The sequence below is a fragment of the Pelophylax lessonae genome, assembly GCF_965119305.1.
Source record: "Pelophylax lessonae genome assembly, chromosome: 4".
NCBI classification, from domain to species: domain Eukaryota; kingdom Metazoa; phylum Chordata; class Amphibia; order Anura; family Ranidae; genus Pelophylax; species Pelophylax lessonae.
In genome coordinates this window covers 518,407,982-518,430,473 of record NC_138771.1, presented here as the reverse complement: position 1 = coordinate 518,430,473, position 22,492 = coordinate 518,407,982, and the positions used below count along the sequence as shown (strand labels likewise).

The following is a 22,492-nucleotide window of genomic DNA, read 5'->3' as shown; positions in this document are numbered from 1 at the left end:
GGCCCTTGTCCTCATCAACATAGGAAGAGGTGTTTTGGGGTGGGGACGGCAGATATGTGGCCTGGTATGGTCCAGGATGGGGGCTGCTCACTCGTCCCCTTCCCTGACCTGCCAGGCTGCATGTTCGGATAAGGGTCTGGAATGGATTTTGGGGGGTACCTCACGCTGTTTTTTTTTTTTTTTGCGTGGGGTTCCCCCCAAATCCATACCTGACTGAAGTGTCTGGTTTGGTCATGGGGGGGGGGGGGGGGGTACCATGCCGTTTTTTTTCCCCATTTTGGCATGGGGTTTCCTTTCAAGATTCACACCACACTCAAAGGGTCTGGTATGGAACTCGGGGGGGACCCCCACGCCATTTTTATTTCCATTTTGGCGTGGAGTTCCCCTTCAAGATCCCCACAGCACAGATCATCATGATTCTACTTGGATGTGACTTCCATTCAAAGATGGGCTCCTATAGTGAACCATTGATTTTGACCTTGAAAAAAAAAAAAAAAACACGTCTGACGTGGCTTAACACGGTATGCGGTGTTAAGTAACGTTTAGCAGCCTTTAACAACGTCATATGTTTGTAAAGCTGTAACGCCGGCCCTCAGAACGCGCTGGCACCGTTTTTTTTTTGCAGCTTAAAACGCCTATGCCACTTGCAGCTGCAAAAACGCTCTGTGCGCATGAGGCCTGAATAAAGCATGACATATGCCCTGTGTATGTGTGTTGATTTGTTTTAAAGGGGACCAGTAGAACCCTGGCTCATTAGTACCCCCATTCAGCAGGTCCTCAGCTCATTAGTACCCCTGTTAAACAGATTCCCAGCTCATTAGTACCCTTGTTCAGTAGATTGCTAGTTTACTAGAACCCTTGTTCGGCATATCACCTGCTCAGTATTACCCCAAGCTCTGCTAATGCCCCACTCAATAGTACCCCAAGCTATGCTGATCCCTAACTCAGTAGTAACCCCCAGCTCGGCTGATCTCCTGCTCAGTAGTAACCCCTAGTTTAGCTGATCTCCCGCTCAGTAGTAACCCCCAGCTTGGCTGATCCCCTGCTCAGTAGTAACTGCCAGCTCAGCTGATCCCCCCTCCTTAGTAGTAACCCCCTCAGCTCTGCTGATCCTCTGGTTTGCCTATCTTCCTCTTTCTGGTCCCCGCTCACCTCCTGCTATATTGCTTCCATGCTGTGCACCACATATGACATTGGCTAGTTACTCCTGCTCCAGTCCACCAGCTCTGCTCATTCTTCATCGCTCAGTGCTCTCTCTCTCCAGTCCCCACTCACTTTCTGCTATAGCATTCGCATGTTGCACACCTCGTGTTCCGTCTGCTAGTTACTGTGCTCCAGTTTAGACCCTGCTTACCTTCCTGCTGCTCCACGCTGCATACCAGATGTGACGTCTGCAGCAGACAAGTCATGAATATATAGAAATGAACTGGAAGTGACTGCTGAATACATCTTTCCGGTTCATGTGTTGGTTTCCCAGTGCATACTAGGATATGTCATACCTGCAATACTCCCAACACAAAGTGTAGCTAACTCTGAATAAAAGCCCCTCAAAAGTTTATGTCATACCTGCAACACCTCAAAAAGAAAGTGTAGCTAACTCTGAATATAAGCCCCTCAAAAATTGCCGGTGCTGTTAGTGAACATTGTCATAGACATCTATAGAGGCTTTGGAGACACTTTGAAGCACCAAGAAAGCGACATGGGGTATAATTTTTTAAAGTAAAGCAAACATAAGGTGTGAATCAGTGTTAATTTCGTCAACTAAATTAACACTCTTTTAGTCAACTAAAATATAACTAAAACAATTCAGATGACTAAAATATGACAAACTAAAATGGCATTTTAGTCATAAAACTAAAATACGACTCAAACCAAAATTACATTTTATTCAAAAGACTATGACTAAAACAAAATCGAAAATTGACATAAAAATAAACACTACTACCCAGCCTTTGCTCCAGGCCTTCGGGATCCCTCATTCCTAGAATTGAAGGATCAGGGACTCTTTCAGGCTTCCCACTTTCTGGTGGACGATGCATGGCCCACGCTTCCCCAGCTTACGGACGATGTGGGGAAATTTCAACTTACCTTCTGGAAAGCGCTTCAGATCCATCATTACCTACATTCTTTACCGCCCCCAGCGTCATTTCTTCGTGATCTTACGCCCTTCGAAGAGCACTGTACGTGTGAAGGCACTTTGTCGCGTCCCCTCTCTACGATGTACAACCTTTTGATTTCTCCACCCGAGCAGTGCTTCCTGCCGTCTCTCTGCAAGTGGGAGGTAGACCTTGGTTGCACCTTCACACCTCTGCAGAAACAGAATATCACCCTGCTCTTACTAAAATCCTCGACCTGCACTAATCTACAGGAGACCAATTATAAACTCCTGATGCAATGGTATCGGGTGCCCTCCCTGCTGCACAAATTTTACCCACATACCTGCTGGAGATGTGGAGAGGCAAGGGGAACATTGCTACATGTCTTCTGTTCCTGCCCGAAACTCTCTCAATACTGGCAGGCAGTTAGTGACCTTCTTAAAGAATTTGAGGAGTATGAGATTCCAAGCGACCCTGCTTTTTTTCTGCTCCATCTGTCCAATATCCCGGTACGTAGGTATCGGAAATCTCTGGTTCGACACATTCTCAATGCCGCTAAATCTTGCATTCCGATGCGTTGGAAAACCCAACACCCCCCAAATATCAGGGATTGCATACGCAAGGTTGAGGAGGTAAACGGCATGGAAAACCATATTCTCACTACCCAACATGACAGGGAAAATGATGACAAAACTTGGACAATTTGGAGTCTGTTTGTCCTGTCGGACAACGGGAAGAATCTTATGAGCTCCGCTCCGGACAGGGGTTGAACTGGACTCTGCATGGCATACTCTATCCTCCCTCTCCATTCCTTATCCCCCCCCCTTTTTGCCCCCCCCTTCCCCCCCTCCCTTTTTTTTCTCTCTTCTCTCTCCTCTTTTGTCACATTGTATCTCTTCTCTTCTCTCTCTCTATTGCCTTTCCCTTCTATTTCTCTATTACCTCGCCTCTCACTGAGTTGCTCGGGGAGGGGGGAGGGAGATGCACGGGTTAGTGACGGAGTACCTATACTAGCTGATGCTGTGGTTTATGGCCGGGATTTCTGCTGCCATTTTTTTTTTCTCTCTGATGGTCATGATATGCCTGGTCATACTTTACCTTTCGGGGTGTTATTGTTGGCTGTTTTATGTTTATTTGATGCCATAAATGATGATTACTACTAGCTAATGACACCCTCTTGTTACCATGTATGTGCTGTTCTGTACTCCTGACATTTGTTTATTCACTGCATTTTTTTGTTTACACATATGCATCTATTCTGTTCTCTCTCTGAACTGAAAATTAATAAAATATTTGCAAAAAAAAAAAAAATAAACACTACTCTGCTGGCCATTTCTAAATTGGCAACACAATCCCATCCAGAGCCGGTAATAACAGCACATTAAAGTTTAAACATACAGCAAATAGAGTTTACATTTTTTGTTTTTTTTTGTAATTTAAAGTTGCACTTCTGTTTATCAAAAAGCAATATTTTTGTTTGTTTATGAACTTGGTTTTATTTATAAAGATTTTATATATCACAATGGCTAAATCTGTGTCTGTAGTGCATGTTCAAACCTTAATACCATAAATAATAACATTTGATTCGATTTTTTACTCCAGCAGTAATACAATGAGTGTGGAAAAAGGAAATTCTGGAGAAATATTCAAATAAGGCATTACAAATTGCCTAAACCCATTCGATTTGTAGTTGACTAAAACGTATGAGCTTTTAGTTGACTAAAATGTACTGGAGATTTTAGTTGACTAAAATATGACTAAAACTAAAACAATTCAGATGACTAAAATACAAATAAAACTAAAACAGCATTTTAGTGAAAAGACTATGACTAAAACTAAATGTAAATATGCTGCCAAAATTAACATTGGTGTGAATAGGACTTTAAGCTTGCCATTTTATTTAGTGACCGGTGCTTTGATTGGCATTGTTTGCTATAAAAAATTGTGTTAGAGAGTTGCCATCATCAAACATTTGCTCTTGGAAATAATGGACTCAACCTCTATGACAATTCTTGTATGTTGCAATAAGAGACTTTTTTTTACCTGATGATCATACTGATGCTCTGGTGGCTCTGACACTGATAATTGAGAGGTTGGTCATAATCATTGACCCATCGTTCTGAAGGAAAGAACCAGAATTCTAAATTATTAACATTATATAAAAAAAAAGAAACTTTGGTTTCCCTTGTATAAAATGGCTCAGTGTGTCACTTCTGAAGACCATGTATGAAACAACTGTTAGAGGAGATATAAGTAACATCTTTGTGAAGTTTTGGAAGGTTGGAGCCTCTATATCACAGCAGAAAATATATAGGGCTATTCAAAAATAAAATGGGATTTTTGACTTACAATAAAATCCATTTCACTGATGTTCATTGACGGACACAGATCCTGATCTTCTTAACCACTGGGTTACACTGCTCCCTACAGTAGGACACTAGGCAGAAAAAAGGTCTGGCTACACCTATGGGCAGTCCCAAGGGGTATAGTTCCTCTCTCTGCTAGAGGTACTCAGTTTTGTTACAAGCAGTGTCAGGAAAATGATAACTCCACAGAGGGGTTGGTGCTGTGTCCGTCAATACACATCAGAGAAATGGATTTTACTGTAAGTCAAAAATCACATTTTCTCTTTCATTCATTGACAGACACAGCTCCTGATCTTCTTAACCATTGGGATGTCCCAAAAGCAGTGTTAACAATGAGGGGTGGGAACAGCAAAAAATTAATTCCCAAGGCTAAACAGTAGCCAACCAGGAAAACAGGAGCTCAACCAAAACACCTGGAGCCGACCTGAAAAGAACAAAACCCCCTCAAAGAGGACCAGGTCCTCTAAACAGCAGCCTGTAAAACTTTGCAGCCAAAGGAAGCTTTCGCAGATGCCAATACATCCACTTTATAGAACTTTTTGAAAATGTGCACCGACGACCAGGTGGTCACCTTGCAAACCTGCATCACTGACACCTGATGACAGAAGGCCCAGGAGGCACTGAGCGCCTGAGTAGAGTGTGCCTTGACAGGGAAAGGAGGAACCTGACCCTTGAGGGAATAGGCCTGAATCACTGTCTGTCTGATCCATCTGGAAATGGTCGCAAAGGAAGCAGACAACCCTTTTTGAGGACCATCCGTGAGCACAAATAGTGAGTCTAACTTCCTAAAAGACTCCATAGCTGCCAGGTACACCCTAATTGCCCGGACCACATCCAAGGCATGCAAGGCAATTTCCTTCGGATGTTTTGGCCTGGGACACAGGGAAGGCAACACAAAGTCTTCATTCAAATGAATATCAGAGACAACCTTTGGAAGGAACGACGGATAGTGACGAAGAACCTGTGAATCACCGTGTAAGGTGAACGACAGGATAACGCCAACAATTCCAAAACCCTGCTTGCAGAGGTGACAACCACCAAAAAGGCCACCTTCTGGGACAGCATAAGCAGGGGAATCTCCTGAAGATTCTCAAAAGGAGGCTTCTGGAGGACTGAGAGCACCAAATTGAGGTCCCAAGGCTGCAACGGAGACCGCACTGGTGGGGCCAAGTGCCCCAAGAGACTCACACCACACAATGTACGTCTTCCACGATCTTTCTAGAAATAGATTTCCTAGTTTGTAACAGCGTTGGAATTACCGACTCAGACAAACCTCTATCCATCAGCACCTGGCGTTCCACAGCCAATCCATCAAAGCCAGCGACTGTAAAGCAGGATGGAAGATCGGTCCTTGGCACAGCAGATCCTCCCTGAGAGGAAGCTTCAAAGGAACGTCAGCGAATAGCCGCACCAGATCGGCGTACCAAGCCCGGCGAGGCCAGTCTGGGGCTACTAAAATTACCTGAATCCCTTCTGTCTCAATCTTGCGTAAAAGTCTTGGCAGAAGCTTGAGAGGAGGGAAGGCGTAAATCAGACGATACTGACCCCTCGGGACCACCAGCGCGTCTGTGGCTTCCGCCAGAGGATCCCGTTACCGAGCCACAAGCCTCTGCACCTTTCTGTTGAGCCGAGACGCCAACAGATCCACCTCAGGGATGCCCCACCGGAGACACAACTGATGAAACACCTCCGGATGAAGGGACCACTCCCCTTGGTCCAACGCCTGCCGACTGAGGTAGTCAGCCTGCCAGTTTTCCACCCCAGGAATGTGTACGGCGGAGAGGACTGGAATGAACCCTTCACCTTAGAATGCTGGCCACCTCCAGAGCCGCCAAGGACACTTCTTGTGCCCCTCTGGTGATTGACACAAGCCACGGCCATGGCATTGTCAAATTGTATGCACACAGAACATCCCTGAAGACGAACTGTCCAATGTTTCAGGCACAGTCTGATTGGTAGTCTGGACTCTTCCAGTGTCCAGACCCCCTGAGCAGAATTTTTGCCGAGGATGTCTCCCCAGCCGGACAGGCTGGCATCCGTGGTGGCCATTGTCTACAACAAAGGAAGGAAGAATTCACCCAGCCGAAGCGCTGGAGAACAAAGCAACCATATTGGGGACTCTTTCATTCCCCGGCTCAGCCAGATCCGATTGTCCAGAGGCTGCAGATTCTTGTCCCATTTGCCCAGAATCTCCCTTTGCCGGGACCTTGTTTTGAACTGTGCAAACGGAACTGCCTCGAAGGTAGACACCATCAAGCCCAGCACCCGCATGCAAGTCCGAAGGGATGACCATATGCTGGACAGCAGGAGACAAATTGCAGTCTGCAGTTTCTGGAGTTTGTCCAGAGGAAGGAGCATTCTGGCTAAGTTAGACCCAGATAGTCCAGCTTTGTGGACAGAACCAGAGCAGACTTCTGAAAATTCGGAATCCAGTCCAACTCCCTCAGAGTTCGTATGATGATCTCCAGGTTTTCCACCAGAGCAGCAGGAGACTCCACTCGCAGAAGGAGGTCGCCCAAGTAGCCCAGTACCGTGATCCCCCATTGGCGTAACAATGCTAGCATCGGGGATAACACTTTTGTGAAGACACAAGGAGCAGAGGCAAGACCAAAGGGTAACGCCACTGATAATAAACTTATAATGCTCCTCTCCCACAGCAAAGCAGAGGAAGCACTGGTGACCGGCACATATTGGAATGTGAAAGTAAGCATCATTGATGTTCATAGAGGCAAGAAAATCCCCCTGATGCAGGGATGCCAACACAGTGCGAATGGACTCCATTCTGAACTTCTGCACCCGCTCAAAGCAGTTCAGTGCCTTGAGGTCCAGGATTGGACACACCTTGTCTTCTTTCCTGGGAACTTTAAACAAGTTTGAGTAAAAACTTTGAAAACATTTCAATGTCAGAACTGGGCAATCACCCTTTTAAAGGAACAAGTCTTGCACCGCCCCAAACAGACCCTGTAAGCGGTCTGGGAACAGGTGCAAGTTAGATGGAAAGAACCTTGCCGGGGGGTAAGAGCGAAACTCAATCTTGTAGCCTGACTGTATGACTTAGTAGACCCACTTATCTTGTACCAGGGGAGTCCACTGGTCCGGAAACCAGTGAAGACCCCCCCCCAAGCCTGATACAGGTGTGGGCATACCTACATGCTGAAGGAGCCTTGTCCGCAGGTCTGGAGAAGCCCACTCTTGACTTGCTAGACCAAGTTCACTTGAATCCACCAGAGGAGGCCCTGAAAGCCTTTAATCCCTTATCAGTCGCCCGAGGGATGAAAAAACGTCTTATGAGCCAAGAAGGATGGCCCGCGTCTACGACGAGGGTCTTTGGCCTTACTAGACTGCAGAAGAACGGTACTCTTCCCCTCTGTGAGACCCTTAATGATGTCATCCAGGGTAGCTCCAAACAGGTGATCTCCTTGAAAAGTAAGATCAGTTAAGGCCTTTTTAGAAGTCTGGTCCGCAGACCAACATTTGAGTCAAAAAATAAGCCAAAGGATCACTGCTGAAACAGAGACCCTAGCGACTAGGGGAGGGGCATCAAAGATAAACTACAGCCCCTGGACCAAATTGGTCCACCTGCAAAGGCAGGGGGGAGCTGCTCCCACTTCAGGTCACGGCATAAAAGCTTAGCCCACTCGGTCAGAATTTGGGACACCAGTGCAAAGGCAAATACCAACATCAGTGCCAAACCAGCCACAGTGTACATATTGCAGGCTACAGCCTCCGCCTTCCTGTCAACCGGGTCAGGGACTCTTCAACCGGAATCATGGTTGCCTTGTTCAATCTAGAGACTGGAGGGTCCACCACTGGTGGAACAGTTCACTTAATAAGAGACTCCTCATAAGGGTACTGTATAACAAATCGCTTAGGGCCACAAGGGGACATTTTGGGCGTTCCTACTCTTTAGCGACAATTCTGTCAAAATAGGCGGGGAAATGAAAAACCTTTGCCGCTCTGGATGGCTTGTGAGTGCCAAAAGGAACAGACGCCTCGGTTGCAGCTTCAGCTGTGCCCTTCATTTTTAAGGTCTCACGCACAGATACAATCAGTGCATCTACCAGCGCCTTTTCGTACGCGGCTACAGGAGTGGAGGAATCATCCTCACTATCTGAGAACTCAGGGCGCGTGGTCGCAGACCCAGCAGAGTGACCCACGTCCGACGAATCAGATTCAGAATCTGAGGAGACAGATGAGGCAGGGGAAGGAGGTAGGGAACCTTTTGCTAGACTGTCGCCCAAAAACAACCTCCACCTGGGACGCAAAGGACTCCAGGTCCACTGTCAGTGAAATGATGGAAGTTTGGGACCCAGAGGGCCCCGCAGCCTCTGAGAGGGGATCAGGTGGGGAAATGTGCTCCAAAGACAGACGCAAAGGACTCTAGGACTGCCATGAGTGCATTGATGGATGGTTGGGACCTGGAGGGCCCTGCAACCTCTGAGAGGGGATCAGGTGGGGAAATGTGCTCCAAAGATGCCATGAGTCAATAGGGGGACCCCACAAAAAAAGGTGTAAAAACACTGCTAAGGGACAACCCCACTGCTCCGTCAGCACCACTTGGTTGCCAGTAACAAATAACCTAATCTATCCTCAGCAGAGATGGAGAGGACCCCACCAGACTCACCACCCAGCAGAAACCGGCACCTGCAGCCACCAGGATAATCTGCGCTCCACATACGGCAATCAGGAAGTGAAAAGATCCTGGAGTCAGCACCAGGGGATGAGGAGGGGCTCCCACCGCCAAAAATCGCCGCCCATAGGCCTCCACTGTCATGGCTGCTGGTATTTTCAATGGCAAACCACTGCAAAATGGCCGCCAGACTACACAAACATGGCCACCGTGCATTGAGCACACAGGCTACAGCAAAATGGCAGTCCTGCGCAGCACCAGGAGGGATTCCTAGGCCTCAGAAAATGGGACAGGCAGGAAGGGGGGGCCCTGGCAGGAGCCCCCACCAGGTACAGCTCCCCCCCCACAGCCAATTCCCTGGCCAGCACAGCACCCTTCCCTCACCCCAGGAGGTGGACCAAGCCACCTCACAGCCCCAGGGCAAGTAAAGGGGGGGGGGCGAGATGGCCCACAGGGACAACCATGAGGGGGGGTGCCTAACTAGAAGGAGGGGAATCCTGGGGTCTGACCGTCCCAAAGAAGGGCCCGCGTCCACCCCAAAACCCTCCAGGCGGAGAGGGAGGACAATTACTTACCATATGCAGGAACTTCCTGTATAAAAGACTGGTCACTGCTACTCTCTCTCCTTATGCAGGGTGACTGGTCTTGTCTCTACAGAGTTTTCTACAGAGAGCCTGTAGTGGGTGGAGCCTGCTGGGTCTCTACCACAGCTCTGCTTTCTGCATGGGCTATATATAGCACAGTGATGATGTCACTGACACTTTTACAAGGTAATAACGGTTTGAAAAACACTTAAATTGGAAAGAAGCATGGCAGTTTTAATCAGGCCTAAATTGTGTATACCTTACATTTACTTTATCTATGGGTATGGGGGTGCAATGAATGTAAGTAATATAATATGAGGTAGTTTAGGTACACATTGATATCATTGAACTTTCCACTCTTGAAAAACAATAGCCCACTTTTTTTCTTTTTTTTTTTTTTTTTTGAATGGTAAGTCTTTCAGCAAAGAAAAAAAAGTTTGCTATGGACAAGACCATTGACCTGGCCCCTGAACTCAAATCAAGCACAAAATAGAATACCAAATGATAAAATAATGAATAAAATAAAATAAAATATGATGTTTTCAATAAAATTTATGTTTGTGATTTTTTCCTGCAAACATGCATTTGAAAAAATAAATAAATAAATTGCAATTGACCCCTTATTTTTTTTTTTCTTTAAAGTCTCTGCTTTCAGAAAATGATTAATAATTTGGGGGTTTCATATTGAAAAAAACACTTTATTAAGCTAAAATAGCAGATAATGAAATAATAATGAATGCATTACAAAAAAAAAAAAAGAAAAGGAAACTCAAATTTGCCAATCACCATTCAATAATATGTGAAGTGGCTTTATACCAATACATCAAATCATAGACCAGTTCATTTGTATGCAAGTAAGACATTGCTTGTAAAAAATGAGTGAAGGAGAAAAAAAACAAAGGTTGCAGTCAATGATATAGAACATGAAATTCAACAGTCATCACCCAAACATGTAACGAATTGCGCTAACCATCTATCTGATGCTTTATTGTACTTGGTATGGCAACCCCTATCTACATAAATCAGTTTTTTATATGGAAGGGTAGAGTTCACCTCCTGTACCCAGGTTTCAAACTTTGGTGGGATTGTCTGCATCCAGTTACGTGCAATCACTTTTCGAGCAGTGAATAGTGTTTCATGCAAAAATATGTTAAAATTTGCCCATAAAGACTGAGCAAACAAGGTTTGGGATTCAGAGATAGAGAGCCCATATGGTCATGTAGAAACCTACTGAACTATTGGACAGGACCATGTAAGGTGAAAAAAGGTGCCCGTATGTTGCCCACAAAGAGGACATAGGGGGCAAAAAGAGGGTTTATGGCGAGAGACACACAAACTGGAGTCACATAAGCCATGTGTAAAATATACATCTGGGTCAAACCATCAGAGACCCTGGAAGAGACCATTTTATAATTATCTAATAATTCCTCCCACTCATCCCCCTCAACTGCTCCCAAATCAGGTTCCTGATCAGGTGCTTGATAAGCCAGCTTGGTTGCAAAGGGCGTCTAAAGGGTATTCTACAATACGGAGATCAACTTTGTAGGTTCTAAACCCAAAATCACTTCTGTCAAGAGGGGACTGCGAGGGGACTGCATCTGAGAACTGTGCTCTCACTGCATGCAACAGCTGCACATAATGAAAAAGAAAAAACAGGTCTCATTAAATATCAGATCTAAATAGAGAACACCCTTTGAGGCTCATAGAACCGGGTCTTGGATCTACAGTCATTCAGGTAAATGATGATTACACCAGAGCGGGGTAGGACTATGAAAGTTATAGTCATTCCAAACTTATGTAAAGCCAGTTCCCAGATATGTTGATGGTGAAATAATATACTATCCCGGGTATGCAGAAAATTACTACTCCTGACTCCATTAAATATTGACTGTATTGGCATGTGGGCTGGGTCGGAGGGTTGCCTGCATACTGAAGTTTGATATATCCCTAGATTTGCCTTGTCAAAATGGTAAAAATGAGGCTGAGCAGCGATATAGTACAAATTAAAGTCAGGTACAGCTGCGCCTCCTACAGACGTTGGGTTTTTCATGATTATTTGGGGGTTTAAAGGTATTTCCAGCAAAAAAATAAAAGCAGATTTTACCATGTGTGCAACATTTTTTAAAAATGCCACCGTAGAAAAGTGGTTAAATACTTAGAAAAATATATATTGATGTAAAAACCTTCTTCTACATATAGTTTGCAATTACTGTATATGTACATGGGGGAAGCCATATTTGCCCATTACATATACAGGATCCACTTTACTGATATTTCCCACAATGGAAGTTGGCCAACTCAATGACAACAATGCACTCCCTGTGGGATCATTATCTTACCTGAGCGGCTGTTAAGAAGTCAGGCAGAGCCATTGTAGCAGTGAATCTACTTTGCCAGTGGTGGCGAACCTACAAATCTTTATTTCTATAGTAATATAGCAAATTTATGAAAAAGAATATATGAAAAAGAAATTAAAGAACAAACACATATATTGCAGCTTACTGTGCCTTAGATATAGGGGCTGCATTTGTTTTTATTTTTGTTTTCAGGCTAAAAACATTTTCAGCAAGTACAAAAAATACCTGTTGATCCTTTAAGTCCCGATTCACACATGCGATGCGGGAGCCCTGTGAATCCACTGCGGGTTCTCGCATCACATTCAACTCGCAGGCAGTTCACAATGCCATATGCAAATCACTGGGGGTGTCAATACAGAGTTAATGACACCCCCAGATCAGTTTGCATATTGCAGTGAAAACTGTCAGTTTGGACATGAATCGGATCGAATAGGTTTGAACACCCATGCGATCAGATTCTGATGCGGACCCCAAAAAGAGTCCTGTACGAGTTGTGTCCGAATGCGATGGGAATTCAGTCATTCAATCTGTATGGCTGAATTTGCATCACACAGACATCCCATGTGATTTGCAGAGCAGTGCATACCTCCCAACTTTTTAAGATGGGAACGAGGGACGCCTATTAGCAGAAGTATGTAGCTATAGGACGCACCGCCTGCCACACCCCCTCAAAGAAGATTTATATTAAAAAAAAAAAAAATGATTAGCTAAACCCACAAGTGCTTTTTTTTTTTTTTTTTTTTTTTTTTTTAATCACTACTGTTACATTATCATGGCTTTTAAAATTTACAAATTCAGCAATTGGGAAATTGCATATAAGGTTTATAACTGGGAAACAATTTTTGAAAAATCTATAGCGCATTTTATATACAACTATATAAGATCAGACCAAAATGAGGGACAAAATGAGAAAGAAAGAGGGACAGAGGGACTTTGTTCAAAATCAGGGACAGTCCCTCCAAATCAGGGACAGTTGGGAGCTATGGCAGTGCGCTGCAAATCATATGGGATGTCTGCCATCGCATATATGTGAACCGGCCCTAAGTGTCCTTATCGATCCTTGAGAGCTGAAGGGATAGAAGAAAATAATCTTATTTTGCTTCTGTAAAACGACTAACCTCATACTATCATTTAATATAGAACAAAAGCAGACATGTTTGAATCCTGGCCAGTGTGGCAACCATGGCTCCCTCCATAGGTATGGCAGAGGAGCGAGTGACCCAGGGACAGAAAGTGTAGTATTTTTAGTATTACCTGGTGAACAATAAGCAAAAAAGAAAACGAATGCAGCCACCACATCTTGGGACTGTACCCATTATATTTCCTTTTTATTTTTTGGGCTTAGAAATACTGCAATAATAACTGAAATATGCACTACCTAAAAACAATTATACTGTCCTTTAAAAGTTACCTTGAGGTGCAGCCATTGCCACAGTGACACTCAGCAGGAGGGCCAAGACCACCATCATGACTTTCATTATGGAGATGTCTTGATAGAGAGTTGCTGGCATTTGGAGCACCTGGATATTTTCAAGTTCGGCTGATTTATATGCATCGATAAGAAGTTTTCTTACACATTAACCACCTGTTCTTCAAATATCAATGCTGATAACATGATTAGGCCAGATGTGAAGGTCATATATTATGTCACACATATTATGTGATACAGATTATGTGCCTAACATAGTGCCCTCTGTTTACACATTAAAGAGTGTGACTTTAATCAAGCTGAATATGTAAAAAACAACAGCGCTGTACACAGGAGTGATCAAAGTATTCTATGCTAAATACTCATAATATCCTAAGTAAAACAATATCAAAGTGCGAATAATGTGTGAATTTCTGTGTAAATAAAATTGATCAATTAACAAAAACAATTAGATAAGTGCTGCAGTGCTAAAAATAGTGACAATTAAAAGATTTTGAAAAATGTTCTGAAAATAGTAACAGAATGTTTTCAAAAGTGCTCAAAAAATGTATCAATAGTCCAACTGTTCATGTAACAAAATCCACGTGTTAAATCCCATGCATAAAATAAATCTCCAAGTGTAGATTGACAGTTTATTTTCCTATTCATATATGCTGTCACTACACCAAGTGAAAGGTTCACCACCACTTATGACCAAAATCACTAACCAGAAGCGATGGCTGGTAATGTTATAAACTAGCAAACAGGCGTTTACCCTTTATAGGGTGAAATCATCTGCAGAATCTCTAGGGGAGCTTCTCTGCAATCTTCCAAAACTCTCAAATGGTGTCCCCAAACAGGACATAATAAAGAAAGCTCTGCAAAGCAAAGAACCTTTTTAAAATCACGTTCTCAATTTATTAAAATCACGATACACTAACATTTATAGATGTCTCCGCTGACACAGGTTAACAAGCATAAAGTCGTATGCGGGTTTGCTCCTAGTCCCTTGATACCGCGAGCAGGAACTCAATCCAGTGTGATGGCGATACCTCCAGACTCCAGCCCCACGCATGTTTCGTCATCGGACGTCTTCTCAGGGCCGTAGAGTGTTAGTCATCACGCAAAGCTTAAATACACTTCACTCACATCATTGTTGCAAATTTTAAAATACAACTATTCATCTAATATATAATGCACTCTATTTCAGGCTATTATTCCTATGTAGCAATGGTATCCTAAATTTCATATTACACAATCAATTCCTTACAACGGAGATTTAAAACAATTTAAAGGGACAGTGACCCATTTTAAGGAGTAACTCTACTCTCAATGTTTTAAAATTGTTCTTTACCATATTTTTACCAATCAATATCAGAATCAGTACCCTTTTTATAATAACACTATTCAAATCTATATTATCTCTTATATTTTCAGTCAATTTATCAATTTCTAGATCATAAAATTCTGCTAAATAAATAATAATCTCTATTTAATTTCAAGTGGTAGGGAATTTTCAAGCTATTTTTATAATTGTCAATAAACTAAACTTGGATCCACCAGGGAGAAGTAGAAAAACCTAAAGGGTAGCTCTAATATGAACAGTACTATGAAAAATTTGCTAAAAAGGGTCTCTATTCCAAAGTGGTGTTCTCGTGATCTCTTTTGTTTAAAAAAGAGAAAACAATTCAAATCTAATTCATTTTCTAGTGGTCCTTCCTATATATTGCTTGTGGCACGGACATTCCAAAAGGTACTCTACACCGGTGGAATCACACATAATACACTGTTTGATACCATATTCTTTTTTGGTGACCATAGATGTAAACTTTGAAATCTACTTTTCTCTTTTGATGGTTTTACAAGCTTTGCATCTATGAAATCCCTTCAAATCAAAGAATATTTTAGAAGTTCGAGGGGCTCGATTACATTATGCACAATCTTGTTTCTATTTTTTCTGTATATAAAACTAAGTCGTATTGGCAGAATCTTTTTGGGAGTCTCATCCTTAAGTAAAATCAGCCAATATTTCTTATTACTCTTTCAGGACCAGTTCACCCCATAGAAACGCAGTCTGATGCGTTCCAGATGCTATTCTGCATGCGCGTTTTTGATTAATTCCAGTGCATTTTTGATGTGTTTTTGATGCAGTCCAGTGCATTTTTCCCCCTCTTTTTTCCTAACCTTAAATAAGGACATGTGTGTTCCAGTGTGTTTTTGGTGCGTTTAGGTGCATTCTGGTGCATTCCAGTGTGCTTTTGATGTGTTTTTCAGCTTTCCAGTGCAGGAAAAATGCAGCATGTTCTACTTTTTTTCTGGAACCAGTATGCACTGGAACTGCAAGCTCTGGTGTGAATTATGCCATTGGAGACCATATAACCTACTTTAAAGCAGAGTTCCACTCGTTTTTAGGTTCATTAGAAGTCAGCAGCTACAAAAAGGGTAGCTGCTGACTTTTAATAAACACTCACCTGTTCCGCGATCCAGCGATGCGGCCACCCGCACCCTCGGTTCTCTCCCCCGTCTCTCCCTGGCGCTGGCGTTACAAGTGTGGGCACCCAGCTGTGACAGCTTGCAGCTTCACAGCCGTGTGTGCATTACGCCTCTTTAGTGGCCGGGCAATCTTCTGGGACCTGTGACGTGTCCCAGAAGATTGCAGGGAGGGAGGGGGAGAGGCGAACTTCAGCTCGATTCACCTAGGCGACTTGAGTATAAGTGGGAGCTGGGTATCTGTTAAAACTAGGTACCCGCTCCCCCCCCCCCCCCCAAAAAAAAATGACATGGAAGTTCCACTTTTAGAAGTTCTAGTTGGAACTCCACTTTAACTGCATTTTTGATGCAGAAAAAAAAACGCACTGGACTGCATGTGGTGTGAACTGGCCCTCAGTCTGTTTGTAATCTGTATTGTAATTTGTAATAAACCCACATGATGTATCTTTCCTTTTGTGTTCCTTTTTTTTTTTTTGTTATTCAGTAAAGAAGCTTGTTCTCTTTCAAAAAACTTTGTCTCTCCCTTTTTGCAGGAATGATTTCTCATACCTTTTTTTTTTTTTTAAATCAGATTTTTTTTCTCTAAAGCCCACTTAATGGCCTCTAACCCGTCTTATTGGTTAATTCTTGTGTATAAAGCATCAACATCTATAGTAGACTATCTTCAGGAATTGATTTAGTTTGTAGGATTTTTATCAATTCCCCACTATCTTTTAGGAACGCTTAATTTTTTTGTCACCATATTCTGTAGGAAGGAATCTATGTACTCTCCCACTTGGGAGAACAGAGAGTCCACCCTGCTAATTATTGGCTTTCCTAGGGGATTATTTTTATTTTTATGTATCTTAGGGAGGTAATATATTGTCGGTATTTGGGGAGCTTTAGTTATCAAGTATCTAGCTTCCTTCTCTTTTAAGAATCCCAGTTTATTGCCCTTTTTTTTTATAATTTTCTTCAATTTATGTTTTAGTCTCTTTGTAGGATTTCCTGGTAGCTTTTTATAAGTTCCCTTTACTTCTAATACATTTTAAACAAGCTGCATTGAAGGTTGCCGAATTAGGTTTAAGGTGATAAACTTTTAGGGGCCATTTGCACCAGCTTGGTCTGATGCAATAACGCACACTGGATTGAATGCTAACGTCCAGTGCATTAAATCGTTCCTGATATTAATATGTGCCTGCTGTACCAAGTACTTGTATCAGAAAATCTCCTTATCTCTTTGTATTGCTTCCTTTATGTGAAATCCCTGGTGTTCCTACCAGTGCCTCTGCTTTCCTATTAAAAACTGACCATACTAAGCAAGAGAGCACACCGTGGTCAGTTCCCTAGCGATGCTGGGAACTCAGCCATCTCTCCTCCAATGATAAGGCTTGTCCTGAAAGCCCCCCCCCTGCACAGCCATTGACTGGAAAGCTCAGTGTTCTGCTGCTCCTCCTCAACTAGCTCTTATGCAGCTGAGAACAGAGGGAATGTGATCACTTATAAAAAAGGGGAAAAAAGGTATTTATGTTTTCCTTTTTATATCTATATACAAATGTATTGCCTTTCATTTCTATTTTAAATGTAATGGGTCATTTTACAAGGTGATCATTTACAATGAGTTTAAGGAAGCTTTTTCATTTGAAGGGGCTAATGCCTAATGCACCTCAAATAGAGCTTTCAGCATTTCAGCAGTGCACTGCACTGTAGTATGTTGCTGCACATTGCTCTGCACGGCAACACCGGTGTGCTGGGGAGGTGCTTTGGGTTGGCCTTTTTGCACTGCACTGGTATGAATGGGCCCTTGAATAGAACTATCACCTGCTTGCACAGCACTTTAAGGCCTTCTACAGATATGCACCTTACTGAATGGAGTGGACTCTGGCTGCAATCTACTTGCTAGGCGGGGATGTCCGTTCTCCTTTATGGGCGGTCTGATGCAAGCAGACTGCCTGTGCATTTTACACCCGACTGTCATCATATCCAATTAGAAGGTGGATCGGATTGGATGTCAGCAAGTGTAAACAGACACATGTCCATTTACACCTGCCAAGCCATAGAGCCCAATGGAGGGTCCGAACGGGTCTGCCTAAAAAACTGACAGGTGGACCATATTGGTCCACTTGTGTGAAAGGAGACTAATACATGTAACTGATCCAGAGATTATTCTTTTTAATGAAATACACCTTAAGGCAATATCTTGCTCCAACCTGAAAGATCCTATTGGGGGTTCTGGCTGTAACTTTAGGTTGCAAAGTTGATTATAAAAGTTTTCAATAAGCATGTCCAGCACAAAAAACAGTGCAAACAGTTATGTCTACAAATAAAGAAGTACAATCATAAAGATCATCAAAAGCATATTAGGAAGGAAGAGTATCATTACAATTATAGCAGACAAAGCAAGTATGGTCACTATATGGGGATGCATTTGCCAGAGGAACAACCTTTCAACACGGGTCTGCACCTCCAGGTTGGTGACTGCAACTTGCAAGCTATGGGGGGGAAACGGCCTAAGTGCCCTTCTTTAATTACCAGGCAAGGGGGCAAAAGACACCCAAATGGGAAGAGATGGGAGCAGAGAAAGAATAGAAAGGGGAGGGGATGGTAGGTGCAGGGAAAAGGAAAGTCCCTCAGAGTAAACCCAAACATCCTCATCTAAAGGTGCAAACAACTCAATACATCATCAAGAGAAGGGAGCTGTCAAGGTTCAGGCCACCATTATATGTGAGTCATGGTTCCCAAACCTTTAGAAACATAGCATGTCTCGCTGTAACTTTAAAGGGAACCTGTGCCCAGGCTATTTACATATTCTAAACAAGCAGTATAACACTCTAAAACGAGCCCTTGTTCACCCCTGTAGCTATTAACATTGTGAAGAAATTCATATTCCAAGTTCACAACTCTTCACTGAAATCACAGTTCCTTTCCTATTATTTTCTAAGGTAATTTGTTTGTGTGATTCCGCACTATGGATAAATCAATAATAAATTGAATAGCTGCTGCCCCCACTGTAACTAGCTACCGAGATAGTGTTTAATATGGAAGTTTTAAACAAAAAGAGGATTTGGCTTTGTTCTGTGCATGCATATATCGTGTAAAAGCCCAAAATTCATAAATCGCAGTGTGCCAAAATTTATATAGGATGCAGAATAAAAAATAAATAAATAAAAATATAAAAAAGTGCTAGTGCTAAGTGAAAGTGACCAGTGTTAAAAATTACATTAAGGTGTCCTTTTATGAATGGGTGAATTTTTTTCTCCGTTGGCTTCTGTACAGTTCTCCGGGGAAAATGATCACATCTGGCACCCATTTTATGAATTGGAGAACTTCAGTTCGCCCAGGGTGATCAGAGGAGAACGGTTTTCTCGGAGATCTGTGTAGAAGTCAATGGGGCGTCTGTAATCTCGTGAGACAAAGCGAGATTACAGTAGTATGAAAATCCCTGGCGCCCTTTAACAAGCAGAGATAAATTATCACTGCTGAGTACACAAGGTTAATAAATAATAGTCCCCTTACATAAATATATATATATATATATATACACTGAATACACACACACATACATTGTATATATATATATACACATTAAATATATATCTACATGTATGTGTGTATATATATACATAAATATGGCAGGGGGACATGATTACTGTGTTGGGGGGTCTGAACGAGGAAGAAGGAAGTCCATAATCTTCCTTTTTCCCCCTCAGTTCTCCCCCGATTCTGTCTTCACTCCCTGCTTCACAAGCTCCAGGCTGGCGAACCCGGGAGTGTGAATTCTGACCCAGATCACCAGTGAAGTGCAGGGATCGCAGCTTCACAGCCTGGCCATTTCTGTGTCAGTCAATGACAGATTCCCGTGTGAAGAGATGATCAGCGGAGAACATGTTCTCCCCCGATCATTTCTGTTTCATAAACTGAGAATGATCGGAAATGGGCTGTGATCAGCAGGATCACTGCTCATCTCCGTTTCATAAAAGGACACCTTAACCTAACGCAAATAAAGATATCAGTATTGCCAAAGCTCATATAAAGTGACCAGTGCTCTAAATGGTAAGTCCTTATGTGGTAAAAAATAACAGTATTCCTTCCATTAATCCAATGTTCCAACCGTCAGGTGTCAACACTGCAAGTCCTTATAGAAGTGCTGCTATAAAAGCAATCATTGGTGATGTTGCAGCAAAAGAAAGTTCCACAGAAACATGCAATGTGTCCGGTGTCTTCACACATGCCCCCCCTCTTGTTGCTTCACTCACCAGAGATCTCTCCCCCTCAAGGGGGTAACCACCATTCATAGCTGCCACTCGGCTGTATATGGATATCCAGGACCAGCCCTAGGGTGTTTCTCCTTAACGTTACTTCCACTCCCCAACAATTTCAAACGTGCATGTTAATAGTAGAAACAAGCGCCATAGCGGAATACCGTAGATCAAAATCTATTAAAATAAACAGTATTGCACTTACATTTGTTTAAAAATCATTCAGCATAACAAAGATCAGGAAGTCTGGGGACGCAATGCGCTCCACGAACCCGAATAACGGAAGTGATGCAATGATGCTGTAGCTCCACCCTGCGGCAGCTCCTGTTGACGTCATTGTGACCAAACGTGCAGGGCAGAGCTACACAAACAAGTCACAAACAAAGCAAGTTCAATAAAAAAAGGGGGTTAAGCCAAACCTTTCATAGGTAAAGGTCCATACACACTGGCTTAAAGAGGTTGTAAACCCGTTTAAAATTTTTTTTTTTTTTTACATCCTGCAAGAGAAACACATAATGAGCTAGTATGCATCGCATATTAGCTCATTATGAAATACTTACCTTAGAACGAGCCCCCGCCGTGCCGCTCACTCACCTGTATGACGAGCGACATGTTCAGTCGCCCGTCTTCCGGGATCGCGGCATCCGGCCATCTGATTGGCCGGAGCCGCGGTGACGTCACTCCCGCGCACGCGCGCGGGAGCCGACGGTCACGGCACGGGGCTCTGAAGGAACGGCACGATCAGCCGTTCTTTCAGAGCGCATGCGCCAGTGACGTCACTGGCTGCATTAAAGGTAAATATCTCCTAAACGGTACATGTTTAGGAGATATTTACAGTACCTATAGGTAAGCCTTAATATAGGCTTACCTATAGGTACAACTTCCCAAGGAGGGTTTACTTCCTCTTTAAAAACACTTGTGCTCTTGGCAGAAAAAATGCTAATTTTTAGCGTTTTTTTTTGTACTAGCGTTTAGGAGTGTTTAGCATTTTTTCTGCCAAAAAAATGCTCTCAAAAATGCAAACCAGAAGGGTTTTTTTCTGCCTCTAAACGCTGAGCTTAAAATATGCCTCTAAACGACCTAATGTGCATGGACACATATGACAACATTGAGCTGCCTCTACAAGCAAGACGCTAAACTGTTTCAAGACAAAATTGCGATGCTGTAGCACCTTTCTCCTGCGCTCAGCAACAGGGCCCCCTGTCTAGGTCCTTCCACGGAACTCACACTTGGCTTCCCAAATGGCGACGTCCTTGCTGCCCCATAAGACTTGGGTTGTCCAAAGGCATTAAAATCAAAAACAAACAAAGGGCGCACCGGCCTAGCGCATTATCTTCAAAAATAGGCTTTATTAGTTAAAATAGTTTATACTCACAAACAAATGGTATAAAACAGCATATCCAATCCGAACATCTGGAACAATCAATATCTGTAACCACTGTCCTCAACAGATGATGGCTGACACGTTTCGAGGCTGAGCCCCTTCTTCAGAGTCAACTGATCATCTCTAGACCACTCATTTTTTTTAGCACATTTCCCATGCCTCTTAGGTTTGTCCCAAAATAACTCCTCCCCAGTGGGTGTGGTCCCACTGGTGTTACCACTGCGGTCCAAACCAGTGAAACCAACCTCCAAGCCTTCCATTAGGAACTCTTATAACATGCTGATGAATAAATCATAAACAATCAATCAAATACACAAGTACGCAAAATACTACAATCACATACCCAGAATTGTCCAGGGGGGTGTGCTGCAGGGAAACTGTAGATGTGTGATGGCTTGGGGTTATCCCATGTCTGTAGCCAGTATCTGAGATATTGCTCAGGGTGTGGTCCAGGTCACTCAGTGAAATATGGGTGATTGCAGTAATAATGGATTGTATACAAGGGACTTTTCTCAGGAATCCTGTTACTGCAATACACTCCTGGGTATCTCTGGAACGCACGCCTTCGTTTTCCGGAAGGGCCGCCGCATCGTGCGTTCCAAATTGAGAACATCACTTCTGCCCACATCACTTCCCAGTCTCTTAGTAGGATACTTCCGCCCTTACATGATGCAGGCTCTTATTTTGTGTAGTGTAGAGGCTCTTAACTACCACAGACCTCCCCCTACCCACTCCCACCCAGCCTAAAAGCACCCACCACCCTTACGGCATGACCACCCAAAGGAGCAGCGTTTTTTTTTTTGCCAGTGTGCATGGACCCTTAATAGAGTTGTAAATGCATTCTATGCATTAGGATAAAAAAACCTTCTGTGTGTAGCAGCCCCCCTCAGCCTCTGCTAATGCTTATCTAAGCCCCCTCTACGACTGTCTCAGCTGTCT

The 22,492-nt window shown here is 43.2% G+C and overlaps 1 protein-coding gene across 1 annotated transcript in view; it reads right to left on the bottom strand.

Moving 5' to 3' along the window:
• The window catches only part of LOC309552745 (uncharacterized protein), a gene marked incomplete at its 5' end in the record, with an annotated part of 107,712 nt that overhangs the window by 5,726 nt on the left and 79,494 nt on the right, over positions 1-22,492 (bottom strand). The window contains 2 exons of the mRNA XM_082253664.1: positions 4,140-4,215; positions 13,445-13,573. Coding sequence (XP_082109790.1) covers positions 4,140-4,215; positions 13,445-13,573 — 205 coding nt within the window. The remainder of the gene's footprint in view (positions 1-4,139; positions 4,216-13,444; positions 13,574-22,492) is intronic.